The sequence below is a fragment of the Psittacula echo genome, assembly GCF_963264785.1.
Source record: "Psittacula echo genome assembly, chromosome: Z".
NCBI classification, from domain to species: domain Eukaryota; kingdom Metazoa; phylum Chordata; class Aves; order Psittaciformes; family Psittacidae; genus Psittacula; species Psittacula echo.
This window is the reverse complement of record NC_137742.1, coordinates 54,482,638-54,499,236: the sequence shown is the minus strand read 5'-3', so window position 1 is coordinate 54,499,236 and position 16,599 is coordinate 54,482,638. Positions and strand designations below refer to the sequence as shown.

Below are 16,599 nucleotides of genomic sequence, written 5' to 3'. Positions count from 1 at the left end.
ATGATGTTGGGGTGGTGCAGTGAACTGGATATATTTCCATAAGGGAGTAAGATTCCTTGAAAAAAAAAAAAAAGAAAGAAAAAAGTTTATAAGTCTGAACTTTCTATCCTTTATATTTTTTTTAACCTCCACCTTCACAGAAAGGGTCCATTAGTACTTATGAGGTCTAGCAACAGTAGAAACAAAATGAAATTAAGATGGTAATTTATCATGAGGAACAGTTTCAAAGAGATTCCTAGTTCAGGAAATTAGTTGCTTTAGATATACAGAAAATTTGCACCACACAGAACTGTAGGATTTGCTGTCAGTAAAAGAAAAAAGGGAATAATATTGCTTATTCATCAGGTGATTAAAAAACCCCAGCTTTGCCTTTTGTCAAGTGTTCAGAAGGAGCCAGCAGCTCCTTCCATTATTCTCAATTGTTTGTACATTGTTCTCAACACTTTTTTGCACTCAAGGTAGCAACCAGCTCATTTGTAACTACAGAAGGTTCATCAAAAGTAACAACTAATGTAGCAGAATTTTCTGAAATAAAACTGCTAGAAGAGGCTTTGAGAAAAAAAGACTACAAAGGGAAATACTGACACCTTCAGAAGCTTTGCATTGATGTAGTATGTGATATAAAATGGCAGAAATGGAACCAAGGTGTAAGCATTTTGCTTATACGTTCAATTGTTAATAAACAAGTGTTGGTGAATCCCTGAAGGATACTTTCTTTTTACTATAAAACCTGGATCTTCAAATTTCAATATAAAGTGCTATTGAATGGGATTCTCCAGCACCAACTATATTGTCTTAGAGGAAGAAATTTAGCCTATGCTATAACTTGTATAATTTTTTTGTATCTTCTGTGAGATTGACAGTTCATTTGTATTCAGGTTTGGAGGTTACTAGTCCCTCTGACTAGAATTGGTATGAAATACAGTAAGATAAGATGCCTGTACACAATTAGTGTTGATTAGTTTAGAATGTTATCCTTCTGGAGTAAAGATTGGAAGCAAAAGAACATGTTTGAACTGTCTATGAGTAGACTGTCTGCCTAAAATCATATACAGCTTATGCTGTGTAGAGCAGATAGCAGTAGAGCAGGTAGCAGATAGTTTTTTGGGGGTTTTTTGTAGCCTTCACTGAAGTCACTCATGTTTTCACTGTCCATTGATATTCTTAGAACAGCATAATTCCATGGTTTATGCTACAATTTGAAATTTTTCTTTCATCCTACTCTGGAGACTGCTTATGAAAAGGTGTCCCTCTTGTTTTATTACTTTATTCATCTGTCATGCTGGCCTTGGTAAATGTATGAGATGGTATGCATTTTCATCTGTCATCTGTGCATTGTGCCCCACTTAATGAATTATTCATTTGTTACATTATACATTGCAGCAGGCTGTGTATGTTTTGACACATGCAGAACACAAAAGCTGTGCTTTTGTATAGCACTGGGGGAGGGAAATTTTTGTAAACAGACGTTTCTTAGAGCAGCTTACTGTAGCACTGTTAAAATGAGTAATAATCATGAGTTATACTACATGCACTGTGGGTTGCTTTTCTTCAGGAGAATATTTTTGTCTCTTGGCATCTATGATGTGGAGAGATGATCACTTAAATAAAGGAAAATTTGCATACAAAATAAGATGGAGATGGTATAAGTGAGCACTGCTGAAAACAATATCACATGAAGTGATAACAGCCTTAACAACAGCGCAAGTATCTTCTGCTCTGAAAAAAAAGTCCCAATTGTCTGCAGTACTGTTCAGATGCTAGGCAGCAATCAAGTGATATACAATACAATACCTTTATAATTCTGCAAGAGATTGTCCGAGTTTGGATTTAGGCTCAGGAATTTACTGAATTAAAAATGCTTGGTTCGAACAAGTTATCTTGTGGTAATGATGATGCTCCAATCAGTTTTCTGCTGCCCTTGTTTAGCACAGTACCTCTTGAAAATAAACTTAGGTTTTGTAGTCATAGCTGCTTAGTTCGCCACCACACATTTTTATATTTGCTTAGGTCATACTAGTTGAAACAGTGTTAATGACGGCATCTTTCTTAATGACATGGACAAAGGGAGTTGAAGAACCCTGAATCCTGATTTCCAAAGATTCAGCAGAGTAAAACTTATTTGCAGCAGGGGCTGTGGATGACCTAATGTCTGGAAGCCCCTTTTAAAACTTATTTGTATAAATTCTGGTGGAAAAATTTGTCATTTCATATTAGATTTCCATTAGTTTGATAGAGAGAGAAAGAATTGCTGTTGGTATTATTTCTGAACCATGATCAGGCTTTGGAGGACAGAAATGAAATTGCAACAGCACACTAGGAATGACCAACAAGGTGGTTGGTGACAGCCAGCATGGCTTCACTAAGGGGAAATCCTGCCTGACCAATTTGGTGGCCTTCTATGATGGGGCTACAGAGCTGAGGGACAGGGGTAGAGCAGTTGATGTCATCTACCTGGACTTGTGCAAAGTGTTTAACAATGTTCTGCACAACATCCTTGTCTCTAAATTGGAGAGACATCAATTTGATAGGTGGACCACTCAGTGGATAAAGAACTGGCTGGATGGCCGCACGCAAAGAGTTGTGGTCAATGGCTCAACGTCAAGCTGGAGACCAGTAAGGAGTGGTGTCCCTCAAGGATTGGTGTTGGGACCCGTCTTGTTCAACATCTTTGTCTGTGATACGGACAGTGGGATTGAATGCACCCTCAGCAAGTTTGCTGATGACACCAAGCTGTGTGGTTCGATTAATACGCTGGAGGGAAGGGATGCCATCCAGAGGGACCTTGACACACTTCTGAGATGGGCTGATGCCAACCTGATGAAGTTTAACCATGCCAAGTGCAAGGTCCTACACCTGGGTTGGAGCAATCCCAGGCGCAGCTACAGGTTGGGCAGAGAAGAGGTTCAGAGCAGCCCTGCAGAGAAGGACTTGCAGAAATGAGAAACTGAACATGAGCCGGCTTCAGTGTGCGCTCGCAGCCCAGAAAGCCAACCGTATCCTGGGCTGCATCAAAAGGAGTGTGACCAGCAAGTCAAAGGAGGTGATCCTGCCCCTCTACTCTGCTCTCGTGAGACCTCACTTGGAGTATTGTGTGCAGTTCTGGTGTCCTCAACATAAAAAGGACATGGAACTGTTGGAACAAGTCCAGAGGAGGGCCATGAGGATGATCAGGGGACTGGAGCACCTCCTATATGAAGACAGGCTGAGAAAGTTGGGCTGTTAAGCCTGGAGAAGACTGTGTGGAGACCTCATAGCTCCCTTCCAGTATCTGAAGAGAGCCTATAAGGATGCTGGGGATGGACTCTTCATTAGGAACTGTAGTGACAGGACAAGGGGTCAAGGGTTAAAACTTCAACAGGGGGAGTTTAGATTGGATATAAGAGGAAGTCCTTTCCTGTGAGGGTGCTGAGGCACTGGAATGGGTTGCCCAGGGAAGTTGTGAATGCTCCATTCCTGGCGGTGTTCAAGGCCAGGTTGGACGAAGCCTTGGGTAACACGGTTTAGTGTGAGGTGTCCCTGCCCATGGCAGTGGGGTTGGAACTAGATGATCTTAAGGTCCTTTCCAACCCTAACTATTCTATGATTCTGAGGTGATTTATGGCTGAGAAAAGGATGATAATTCTAGATTTGCTCGATGTAATACCCAACCTGTTGCTTTTCTGTTTGTTGTATTCCTGCTACAGTGGGTTATTTTTTTGAGTTTTTTATTTTGCAGTATGCTACTAATTACTGTGTAATCTGCATGGAGGCACTGTAAAGAGAATTGGAAGTACAATTCTGACCACTGTTATGTGTTGATTATTGAGTGGATTGCTTTTCAGCTATGGGACCCTGGGATACTTCCCTGAGATTTGTATACTTAAACAGAAAAAAACCCAAATGAGATCTGTGGGAGAGGACTACCAAACTGAGTTTAGTTTTAATTCTTTGGGACCTTCCTGATATGTGTCTGATGACACATATAAAGGTTTAGGTAGCCCAAGACTTACATCAAGACATTGAAGCCCAGTTGCTGCTCCGTGTGCTGCTTCTATTGCAGTTGTAGCTGAGGAAAGCTGCTTACTAGCTATTGAAATACAGGCTTCCAGAGTGGAATGAATTGGAGCTGACCTTGGAATCTTGTTGGTTTTCCTTAGCTAGTGCCCTTACTGTTAAAAATTGGGCATACAATATTAGCCATCCAGCCATTCTAAATATAATTCTGCCTGTGGTCAGCTGTTGTTTACACTTACATGTGTTGCTGTTAAAGACATGATTTGCAATGAAAATGTCAGTATCATGTCAAGATTTACTATAGTCATGGCACTGCAGCCTTGAAGCAGCTGAAGATGTTAGTGACCAAGTACTATCCTTAAAAAGGTAAGATACAGTCCTTAAGATAGTCCCATGGGTCATTTTTGCTGACAAAGCACAGGTGATTAGGGACACCTGCATCCTTACTCAACTGCATAAACACTTTGTATTTGTGAATTTGTTGTATGCAAGGCTCTCGCTTGGCTGTTGGCAATTCTCATAAGACCCATTTAAAAGATACTAGGGTGCTTTTTGAACTCCACACCTCATATGGAATCAAGTGGGGCTACATGTGTCTTGAACTCTTGTTTTTTTCATTACTATCCAAATGATTTTGTTGTGATTAAGTGGAAGTTTGGCATATTAAGGCTTTTTGTAAGTAGTGCCATTTGTTTCCCATAAATGTGAGCCTTCATCTCTAGTAGATCTTACATATATTTGAATCAAATTTAATTCTTAGGTTTACCTGTATTCTTAGAGCAGAGAGGACATTTGAAAGCTATTGGAAACATCTATTTCAAAACCAGATAAACTCTGGATAAGAGATGCTTTTTCTGTTTCCCAGATTAAGATTCTGTCATCTGTGCTAGGAGTGTACTGTTTTTGAATAGGTGTAATTTGGAGTCATCAACTTAACCAGTAATTAAAGCTGTTCTTCCAGCTATATGTTTGCGGATGCTATGTCAGAGGAAAGGAAATACTCTGTAATCTTCACCAAAGTCTGTAACAGAATGTATAAAAATAACTATTGGAATGTGTCAGTAGAGAAGCATTGCTGTTTGTGATCTCTCTCCATTGCTGCATATTGTATCATGGGCTGCTTGCAGACCATGATGTATTGTGAAGAAGACACTGGGGAAGATGGAGTCTGTGCTTTAATATAAATACTGATAAAATAGCTGGTTTGCAACGTAAGTGATACAGATGTCATTTCAATCTCCGGATACATTCACAGTTTTCTTGAGCTTTTGTCAAAAAAATCTCATAGCATCTTGCCCTTAAATGCTCTGCTAAATCCAGAACCTTTCTATCTGTAGAGGATACAGCAGAGAATCTAATAGTACTTGGTTTAAAAAGACTTATGCTTGCAAAAAAAGAAAGTTTTGAGTTTGGTGTGGTTTTTTTTGTTTGTTTTTTGGGGGTTTGTGGGTTTTGGTTTTTTTCCCCCTTCCCCCTGATTATGTTAACTTTAAATGTATGTAATATAAGCCTTTCCTTATATTATGTTGACTTACTCTTTTAAAACCAGTTATTTGTAGTGCATTCTCTCTCCTTAGTTCCAATCACAGCATTTGCAAATTTCTGTATGATATAAGGAAAATTTGACTTAAGTGAACAGTAGAAAATGTTAGTCTTTTATATCGTTTTGGAACTTGGATGCAAAAGAGTCTTGGGAGTTGCCTTGAAGAAGCAACTTATGGAAGGTGCTTGTGAGAAAAAAGAGAGGGAAGACATTCAGAGAAATAGAAGTACACTGTACGAGAAGTTAGGTGTTATTCATTGGCTCATCAAAAGTGCAGAAGATAGAAAAAAATTGTCTACAGTTATCATGTAAAGAGATCTGAAAAAACTAACAGAGTTTAGTAGATGAAATAATAGTAAAGTGTGTTCTCAGTAGTAAATACTTCAGTGATACTTGTTAATTCTCCTTACTGTATAAAGCCAACATACGTATTGTTCAGTCTCAAGCTTCGCGTTTAGTAGTAGTTATATAAGCAGCATATAGCAGTAGGGATCCATACTGTGTAGAAAAGAACTTTTTGTAACGCTTTCAAGTAATTCAGTCAAATATCCTTCCAGCACCAGCTGCTAAATTAGAGGAAGAGGAACTTAGGGGAAAAAAACAGCAAAATGCATTCCAAGTACAGCAGCTTCCTCTAAAGTATTAGCTACTCAAGGCACACTTATGAAGCTGTGCAAGACCTTAGAAAAGTGAGCAGTAACAGCATTCTGAATTACTGTATACGGGCCATGTGTAGGATACAGAGGTAGTCATCTAAATAACCTCAGCCTGAGACAGGAGCTTAATCACCGTGGTATCGTTGCAGTTTCTGTAACCTGTTTTTAATGAATACCTTTTTTGTGTGTGTGTTTCAGAGATCCAGCTTACTTTGATGAAAATTGGCTGAACAGGATCAAAACAGAAGTAGGAGATAACTGGAGGCTGAAGGTATTTGACTTTGCTTGTCTGTGAGTCTGTATTTCAGTTTTTAATAAAATGTTGAAACCTAAATATTAGCATATTTCTAGATTATGACCTTGCTTTATAATACAGCATTTTGAATTTTAGACCATTTTAATTACTTACGGTTTTTTATGTTGTTAGTCCTGTACAGTTTAGTGCAGACGATAATTTGAGTTTGTAAATTGGTTTCAGTATTTAAAAAGAAAATGTTGAAATAAATTTTATGCATTTATTACTTTTCTTTGTTTGTCAAATGTTGAGTGAAAGGGTTTTTTAAATGCAAAAGAAAGTAGCATTGAAAGCAGCTTTGAGAAGCAGTTACATAAAAATGGTAGAATAATAAGCAATTTATTTAAATAAAAATGGTAAAATGTTTTTCCTTTTACATGCTCAGTAGTTGTGCAGAGCTGACATTTAAGAGAGGAAGTTGTATTTTTTTCTGTGTTGTTTGTACTCAGCATGTTTTTTAACCACAGTCTATTTGCTGGGTCAGTTGTATCACTTGGTATTCTAGTACTTTCTCTACAAACCTTAAGTTTTTTTAAATAGAATTTACAGTGCTGTGGCTGAAGAACATAGTTTTGCGTGCAGATTTAAGTGCAGTTTCTGACAAGTTTTGTTCAGAGAGTGATATATGTAACTTTATAAATTGCCATTTCTGGCCTGACTCCTTGGGGAAACAAAATAGTGATGGTTTGTCTGTTAATTCATGTTTCCTATAAAACTGTTTTGTTCTGGCTACCAAAATCTCTACTGAACATCTTGGGGAAGGGCTATAACTGTGAAATGCTCTAGTAATTACAAGTTCATCAATATCACTGGCTGAATAGAAAGAACATGCAAGTGCCACCTGAGACAATGATGGACCGTGCTGCTGCTATGTATGTTTTGACTTGGCCAGCAGATCTGTCAGTGTGGGTTCTGCTGCGTGGGCAGCTGGGTGCATGTCTGGACTGCTTTAGAATGTTTTCTCTTCCAGGGCTGCCAGCAAAAATGTGGGTACATTGATGAGGCTATCTTGACTGGCTAGTGAATAGAAGATGTGATCCCTAAAAAAAATAAATATGTAGTTCTGCTGCTTGAGAGCAGTTAACTTCAATGAACTTTTCAAAGCAACATATGGAATTGCAAGTGAACAGCTGCATACAAGGTTTTATTTTTCTGTAAAATATTTCTGTTGCTTTTCTCTAAGGAATATTGAATTCTTGGCTGGTAAATTTGGAGAACAACAAATTGAGAACTGTTTAGTTTAATAGCACTTCAGTGCTGATTGAAAGCAGAGCGGTAGCTTCTGTATCTTTCATATGGAGCTTGAGGAATAATTTTTTTTTTTATGTCTCCCACCAGTTTGGCAAATACTAAGGCTTAGCAGGTGTGAATAAAAAAAAAAAAATAAAAAAAGCTAAGAAGCTGAGCAATCTGGTAACTTCCTTATGTGGTTGAGGTTGGAAAAACAGGTCAATTTTCAGTTTCTTGCTGATGTCACTCTTTTTTCTTTTTTTTCTTTTTTTTTCCCTCTTATAAATATATGTAAACGAGAACATAAGACTTTATTTTTTAAAATTTTTTGTATAAATTTTTTATATACCACTTCTCTTTTTATGAAGAATACGAAAAGGCGCAAATGTGATATTTTAACTCTTACTGTGTAACCAGGAAAGTAATCTTATACTATCCAACTGTTCCTCTTCTTCACATGTGAGTTAACACTATTAGTAATCTAGTTGTTCAAATCACTTATGAGCCAATCCATTTGTAGGAATGCTTTCTATTGGTGCATTTCTATTGTTTTGGTACTAGATTTAAAATGTAGAAAACATACTCTCCATAATTATGATCTAGATTTCCCTTCATATTTTAAGAAGTACCATATGAAATTATTATTGGGGTATCTTACTACCTCACAAGTTATGCTGATGAGCTGAGTTATATCCTTGCTGCTAAACATGGTTGCTCTTTGCCCCTAATATCATATGGTGTAGTATTCATCCCTTATGCAAGCTCTTGGTATTATGAACCACATAAAGCAGCCAGTCTAGTAGGGGAAGTTAAGAAAAAACAAACTGAAATGTAATGTGCAGGTAGTTCTATTTTGTGGAACAGCGGTTAGGAGGGCCTGCTAGAGGTTAGTTTAGGCCTGATACAGCCTTTCTAACTACTGCTGAAAGAGATACTCAGAAAATTGTGCAGTTGTTAACTTTGAATTGAATGCTGTCCTGTTTATTCCTGTATATTGGAACAGGTTTTTTTGATTCAGCAGTTCTCTTGCTGATAACTGCAGGAATGCAGTCTTACGAAAAATATTTTTCATGTTGCTGTACGAGTTTAAAGAAGTACGTAAGTACAAACAGGGATGTTTGTTCTTGGTTTCAGGGCACGTTAACTTGACTTGAGAGATTGAGCAATGCACAGGATAGAAAAAGGGAAATATTAGAACTCAGAGGACTTGCAAAGTATGAAGCATTGAGCAAGCATTTTGTGTTGCAGCTGAGCAGATCTTTGTTGTGCTTATGGAAGAAACATGTTTTTACTTTGGTGTTAAAATTTCTGGGGCATAGCATACATCCATTTACATAGAAATCTTGTTTTCCCTTGAGCAATAAAAATCCTACTTTTAGTGCTGTCTTAACTGCAATTTTATGTCAGGGGGCTGGGGGTTAAAAAAGGGGAGGCAAAGACATAGCCATTTCCTGATGTAGAAATGCACGTTAATAGTCAAACTATGTATAAACTAGTATTTCATGCTGAAGAAGATGATATTTTGAAGATAAAATGGCCTTTATTGAAAATGGAAAATGGCATACCAAATAATTCTGTTGCCAAAATTTTGTAGGAATGAAATTTCCTGATCAGGAAACAAGATTAGTACAGGAATACTAGTAACAGAGCAGAAATTTGAACAGTTAAGGATTTTGATATACACATGTCAGTTCTGGCAGTTACAGAATAAATTGTTGACTGTCTAAGTGACGAGATAAAAATAGATTTTTTTCCCCTTCCATTCAGTATAGTCATACGTAGCTTGGGAAAGAAAGGAAATATGTTATGAGCTTGATTTCTGGCTTTTTTTTTTCCTGGACTTCTTTCTTTGGCTCTGTCGTGGTTTAAGCCCAGGCCGTAAATCAGAACCACGAAGTCCACTTCCCCCCCCCACCTTTCTTCCCTCCGCTCCTGGAGGGACGGGGAGGAGAATCAAAAGAATGCAGCTCCCACGGGTTGAGATAAGAACAGTTTAATAACTAAGGTATAACACAAATCACTACTGCTACCACTAATAGTAATAATGATAAAGGAAATAACAAGCAAGAGAATACAACCGCTCACCAACCGGTACCTCACCCCCACCCTGCCATCTTCCAGCCCTTCCGGGCCCCTCTCAGTTCTACCTCCTGGGCATGACGTGCTGTGGTATGGAATACCTCTTTGGCTATTTTGGGTCAGGTGTCCTGTCCCTGCTTCCTCCCGGCTTCTCCTCCTCCCTGGCAGAGCAGGAGACTCACAAAGTCCTTGGTCAGGGTAAACATTCTGACCCACAACTGAAAACATCAGCTTTATCATATTATTCTCAGGTCGAAAGTCAAAACACAGCACTGCACCAGTAGAAAAACTGACTGCTACTGCTAAACCAGGACAGTATCCACCCCTTATTCCATACCATTCACGTCATGCTCAGATCCCACATTTTCAATATACCCTCACTCTCATCTCAGTGCACTCTTATCTTAGTGCACAGACCAATCCCTATAAAGCTGCTGAGTCCATTCAGTCCATGATGGTGGGCTCCATCTCTTGTAACAGTCTTTCAGAGCAGGAGAGGCCCATTGCAAAGTCCACCCCTCGATCATGAGTCCATCTCTATGCTGCATCTCCGCCCTGATGGATGGGCCCATCAGGCTTAAAATAATTCACCCTCCCCTGCAGCAGTCTCTGCAACTTGTCGGGGACTCCACAGAGCTGCCTTCCATCTCCGACGCTTCCAAAGCACTGGAGGGGCCCAGTGGATTAGATACTCGCCCATACTGTCCCACACACCATGACACTGATGACTGTCCAGCCTTGGGGAAAACCTCTCGGTCCCCCTGTATTGTCTAAACCCAGGCAAGACCCAAACCTGACTCTGCTTAACTCTCAGGATCAGACAAAATGGTCGTGGGTAGAACACACTCTGTGTGTGTGCCAACATGCTGATCCCCATCACAATCAGCAGGCAGGTCCCAAGGGTACCCAAAGGCCATTCAAAACTCTCAAATGCTGCTGCTGTACTTGTCACTGGGGCTGGTGTAGCTGCTGTGCTTGAAGGCTTTCTCACCACCAGCTTCTCTTTTTCTGAGTCCAGATCTTCCTCCTCTGCCTTGCTGGGAAGCGCTGCGGGGTCTCCTGCATCCTCCTGGGGCTCAGGCTCACGGGGCTCGGCAGACGGCTGCTGGGGAATGCTCTCTGCCGCCGCGGGGCTGGGCTCGGCCGTGGGGCTCGGCTCCTCCGCCGCCTCCTCCCGCTGCTCGGCAGCCGCCCCCTTCCCTGCCTCCGGCCCCGCTCCCGCCGCCGCTTGGTCCCCGGGGCCGCTCTCCCGGGCCGCTTCGGCCGCCGCCGGCTCCCGGGGCCGCTCCCCCTCAGCTCCCCGCAGCCTCACAAAGACGGAGGCGAGGACGAGGGCCAGGACGGTGAAGAGCAGCGGGACGGCCAGGTACAAGTCCACGGCCACGTCCATCCCGCCCTGCTGCCGGAGCCCCCCCGTATTACAAGCCATTACCATAAAATACAGTGAAACAAGAACCTTAGCCCAAGGCCCACACTTGATAAACACTAACACAGCAAATACCGGCTCCAAGCAAGCTACGACATACAGAAACTGTGGTATCAAAAAGAACAACTTTGAGAGCCCATAAATCAGCATTGTGCCTTGGTCAGATCTGTCGTTACCTCAACCCTTCCTGCCCCACGTTGGACGCCAAAAAGAACTGTCGTGGTTTAAGCCCAGGCCGTAAATCAGAACCACGAAGTCCACTTCCCCCCCCCACCTTTCTTCCCTCCGCTCCTGGAGGGACGGGGAGGAGAATCAAAAGAATGCAGCTCCCACGGGTTGAGATAAGAACAGTTTAATAACTAAGGTATAACACAAATCACTACTGCTACCACTAATAGTAATAATGATAAAGGAAATAACAAGCAAGAGAATACAACCGCTCACCAACCGGTACCTCACCCCCACCCTGCCATCTTCCAGCCCTTCCGGGCCCCTCTCAGTTCTACCTCCTGGGCATGACGTGCTGTGGTATGGAATACCTCTTTGGCTATTTTGGGTCAGGTGTCCTGTCCCTGCTTCCTCCCGGCTTCTCCTCCTCCCTGGCAGAGCAGGAGACTCACAAAGTCCTTGGTCAGGGTAAACATTCTGACCCACAACTGAAAACATCAGCTTTATCATATTATTCTCAGGTCGAAAGTCAAAACACAGCACTGCACCAGTAGAAAAACTGACTGCTACTGCTAAACCAGGACAGGCTCTGAGACTACAGTATCAGTTTTAAGTACGGTTTATTGATGTTTAATGGTAGGAAACTGTTCCATTTTGTTCCATTACTGAACAGCACATTCAAACAATAGGAGCCACTAGACTTTCTGCAACTAGTACAGTTTGAATGCTTTGTGTTTTATAACATAATTAATGTTATAACATTATAACATTAATTTTATAACATAATTAATTTTAATATTGCAAAATAGAATAACCACTGTAATTAGAGCATGGACTGCTTAGTGCTGTAATCTGAGTAAGCAAACATGATTTTTGAGAATTGATTTTGACTCCCTGCAGTAGTACAGGTATGTTTGCTCTGAATTCCTTCATGATACAAGCTGGGATTTATCATTTAAAATCATTTAGGGATTTATTTTTGCAGAAGACAGGTTGGAAGGGGTTAACCCTCCCAAGCTAGTGGTATAACCTTTTTGTAGGGTCCATTTATAGTTGGTGAAGAGACAAGTTCTCACAGAATGCAGTTTAGAGCAGAAACCTAATGTGTGTGGTGGGAACAATGCATGCACACTGTCTCTCCCTTTCCGGCCCCTGCTTTTAAGTGCACTTGTAAGTGCACCTGAAAAGAATATGTACCTTAATGAAATATCTGAAGCTGATTGATTAAGAATTCTCTCACCACTTGCAAGTTTGCCCCGCCAACATTTCCAGAAATTATAAGGTTCTTAATTATAATTTGTGTGAAGGGAAATAGGTCTATGTGTAATTACTCAGGGAAGATAACTGCTGAACAGCATGTCAGAACATTTGGGTTCCTGTTCAGACATGTCAGGACCTGAGATGTACAAGGATAAGTCAATTTATACAGAGTCTTCAGCACAGACAGGATTTCAGTCATACATGTGATATAAGGATAAATGCAAAATTGGGGACTGGCTATCATGATGTGAGACAGAAAACAAGAGGTTAGATAGCCCATGCTCCCTTTTTGACAGCAGTCAGAAGCTTAAGGGCATCTCTACTCCCCACTTCATCAGGCTTTACTTTTGTTGCTCAAGTATATTCATAAAAAGTGAACTCTAGATGGACTACCCTTACAGACCTTCAGTTTGCAACCAGGAAGTAAATTGTAATTAAATAAAAATAGAGATTTCATATGACCGGGGGGGGGGGGAGTAAATAGGAGAAAACATCAAAGTCATATGGTGTTGACAGATCATGTGTTGCCTTCAGTAACCCAGGGCACATCATGTCTGCTTTCATTCCAGTCAGTTTATCAAGTTAATGCTGTGTAATAAGGGTCAGTCTTATACTGAAGAGTGTGTGCTAGCTATGTAGTACTATACTACAGCCAAGATGGTTGTAAACAGAGAGGGTAATTATCATTTAACAGAAGGAACATCCACACAGCTCTGTATGGATATTAGTGAAATCTAGGTGTTCAGAGAATGAACGGTAACATGCAGGTTCCCTTTGTGCATGCGTTAGTTGAAAGCAAATGTCCTCCCCTTGGTAATATGAGATTGGGGAGATAAACTATGAAATGACAGATGGAAAAGAGATTGAAAATGAATAGAGATTCATCTATTCATCTATTAATCTATTCTAGAAATATTTAGTAATACATCTATTGTGAGTTGCAACAGATATTGAAGTGGAATAAGGCATAGTTGCCACTATTTCTGCCCCCTTGCTCCCTCCATAAGTTTTCTATCTCATCTGACAAAGGCATGGGTGCAGGGAGTGGATGTGGAAGGGATTAGGAAGAGAGTGTGTTTGTTTTTTAAGGGAAAGAAGGAAATCAGGATGCTGACGCAAATGAATAAGCATCCCGTATGATCATGGGCTGATCTCCAAAGGATGATTTATAGTCATGATTAATACTGGAAATTCTATCTGTTGTGTTCTATCATTGTGGCTTTGTGTTACCATCTGGGCTTAAACCAAGACAATGATTTAGTGCTGTTTCTTAACTAGTTATAGTTAGATTTTGAACAGCTATCACCTGCTGTGATTTAAAATTCTGAAGTAATTTGTTGTCTTCAATGCTTTTTTGTGCTATTCTTAATTTTCATTCGTCTAAAGTCTTCCTTGTCAGCACTTATGCTATAACCTGGCAAATATTGGAGTTACTGTGTTGAATCTCAAAATACAAAACATTTGTTGTAGTTTCCCCATGATGATTCTCTGCCAGTGGCAGTAGAACCATCTAAGGGTACTTACTGCAGATGAGCTAAACTAAAAAATCAAGAACCCTCTGAGTAATACTGAAGATCATTAAGTTTAAACCAGTCTATAAAGGAGCTTCTTTAGCCTTACAATTATGTGATTGTGTGCCAGATACAAAGATGGTACAGTTAACTCGTGAAAGCAAGTTATCTTAGTACTGCTGATTGGAATAAACCAGCAGTACTATGTGGAATAAAATAGGACCTTAGACAAGATTTTTTTTTTTTTTTTTTTTTTTTTTTTTTTTTTTTTTTTTTTTTTTTTTAGTTCTGTTTCCAGTTTGTTTACTGCTTTCTTTTTCCAGGGGTGCTGCCCTATATGTTAGTTTTGATGACAGATTTTGATCAATACTGATTTTTTTCCAGCATCCCAAATCTAACTAAGCTTTATGAAAGTTTTATGGAGGAATATGACTTTTTGTATTTAAGGCATTTTAATTCAAACAATGCTTACAAGAAAAGGGGAAAAGAAGTATTTTGTAGGTGGGTAACTTCCACTTTATTTCTCATTGTTTGGGATTATGTTCAAGTTCAAGGTTTCTCACGATATTCTCATTGGTAAACTAGACTTAAATTCTGCAACATGGCCTTTGCGTTTCTGTGGCACTTTCTGCAGCAGATTCAGGTAAATTGTAAACCAGAAGATTTTAATGATTCAAGTTTGAAAATTACATTCCAATCAGTTCAGTATTCGTCATGGTGATTTGACATCAAAATAAAATTATTTACATTTCTTTAAATTCTTAAATCCCTTGCAGACTTTGGTTATGATTGTGCATAGCCTTTGATTGGTGATGGCAATTGCTTTGGGGTGGATAGCTAGAAGGTAGTTTTAGTTCTCACAGAAACATGACAGGTAATGTGTAATATTACAGAAATAGCAGGTGTTTGGGAGTAGAAGGTGTAAACCTCAAAGTAAACTAATTACTATGCTGTTATGGGAAGGACAGTATATGTTATATAGGTGCTATTATGTAGCATCTCCATCACTTATTCTTTGCAGAATCTGTTTATAGACTTCGTAGAATGATGATATTTTACATTGGAAAGGATGCGTAATTTCATAGTAAATAAGAACCCTCAAGAGCCCAACTGTTAACTTTAACAATACTAAGTCTATCATACAAACCATGTCCCAAAGTGCCATGTCAACATGTCTTTTGCAGCCTGTTCCAGTGCTTGATAACCCTTTCAGTGCAGAAATTTTTCCCAGTATCCAATCTAAACCTTCCCTGGCAGAGCTTGAGGTGATTGCCTCTTGTCCTATTGCATGCCACTTGAGAAAAAGGACCAACCCCACCTTGCTACAATCTCCTTTCAGGTATCTGCAGAGTGCAGATAAGATCTCTCATTAGCCTCCATTTCTCCAAACTAAACAACCCCAGTTCCTGCAGCTACTCCTCTGTCTCAGGAGACAATATTGCAATTGCTGCTATTATCTATGTTCCTTGCTTAAATACTTGGACTTTAATTGGTGGGAATCTGTAGGTCAGCAAAAAAAAAAAAAAAAAAAATTTTTTTTCCTAAATATCACTTTTGGAATCTATTGGGGATTTTTATTATTTTAAAGGCACTCTTTATCTCAGAGACTTGATGTAAATAGATTTTCTCCAGAAAAGGAGCTATTCTCAGCACTAGAGAAGTATGACAAGCAGGAGACACTTAATGGATGGTATTGGTTATGCAAGTGAATGGAACAGCTGTCACTGTACAGCAGTGAAGGCATCACTGAGAAATGTGAATTTTGCCCTGACACTCTAAGACAGACATTCAGTTGTAAAGAACTGGGGGTGGGGGTGGCATGACACATGGACAGGCACAAAAAAAATAGAAGAACTAAGATGAATAATTAATGAGGAGGTTAATAAATTAAGCTTACATAGGCTGGGAATAAAGGACGATTTTGAGCAATAGCTGGTATTGGTTTGGGAGAAGAGGTTCATCTCTGCGAAAAAGTAGATCACTGGGATACTTTAAGAGAAGAAAGGAGGAAAAGAGTGGTTTAACTTCCAGATATAAAAATAATCCTAAAATAAATAAGTACTCCAGAAAGATTAATATTTAGAGCCTATCCAAGACAATGTGATGTTTTTCATAAATTTAAATGGGTTCTGTTAAGTAACAGAGATTTGTAATCATGTGTGGAGTCTGATCATAAGGGAGTATTGCTTAACTTCGATGATTCTAATCAAACTGCTCAAACAGAAAGTCTCATTGTGCAAATAGATGTATGATTCTTTTATATGATTCTTCTGTAATTGCCTACTTTTTGATCATTTCTCTGTAGCTTATTCTGTGCATTTACCATATTTCCTTCTTTTTCCTGTCAACTAGGTAAGCAACCTGAAGAAAATTTTAAAAGGAATATTGGATTACAACCATGAGGTAAGAACCATTTTAAGTAATCTACATCTAAA

General features: G+C 39.6%; 1 protein-coding gene across 4 annotated transcripts in view; it reads left to right on the top strand.

Moving 5' to 3' along the window:
• Nucleotides 1–16,599, top strand: part of HOOK3 (hook microtubule tethering protein 3) — a 93,137-nt gene that overhangs the window by 20,603 nt on the left and 55,935 nt on the right. For 3 of the 4 annotated variants that reach the window (XM_080636850.1, XM_080636851.1, XM_080636852.1), the window contains exons 3-4: nt 6,394–6,466; nt 16,517–16,567. In XM_080636850.1, the coding sequence (XP_080492976.1) occupies nt 6,394–6,466; nt 16,517–16,567 (124 nt within the window). Of the gene's footprint in view, nt 1–6,393; nt 6,467–16,516; nt 16,568–16,599 lie in introns of those variants that run through there. The other variant, XM_080636853.1, reaches the window with a different exon arrangement.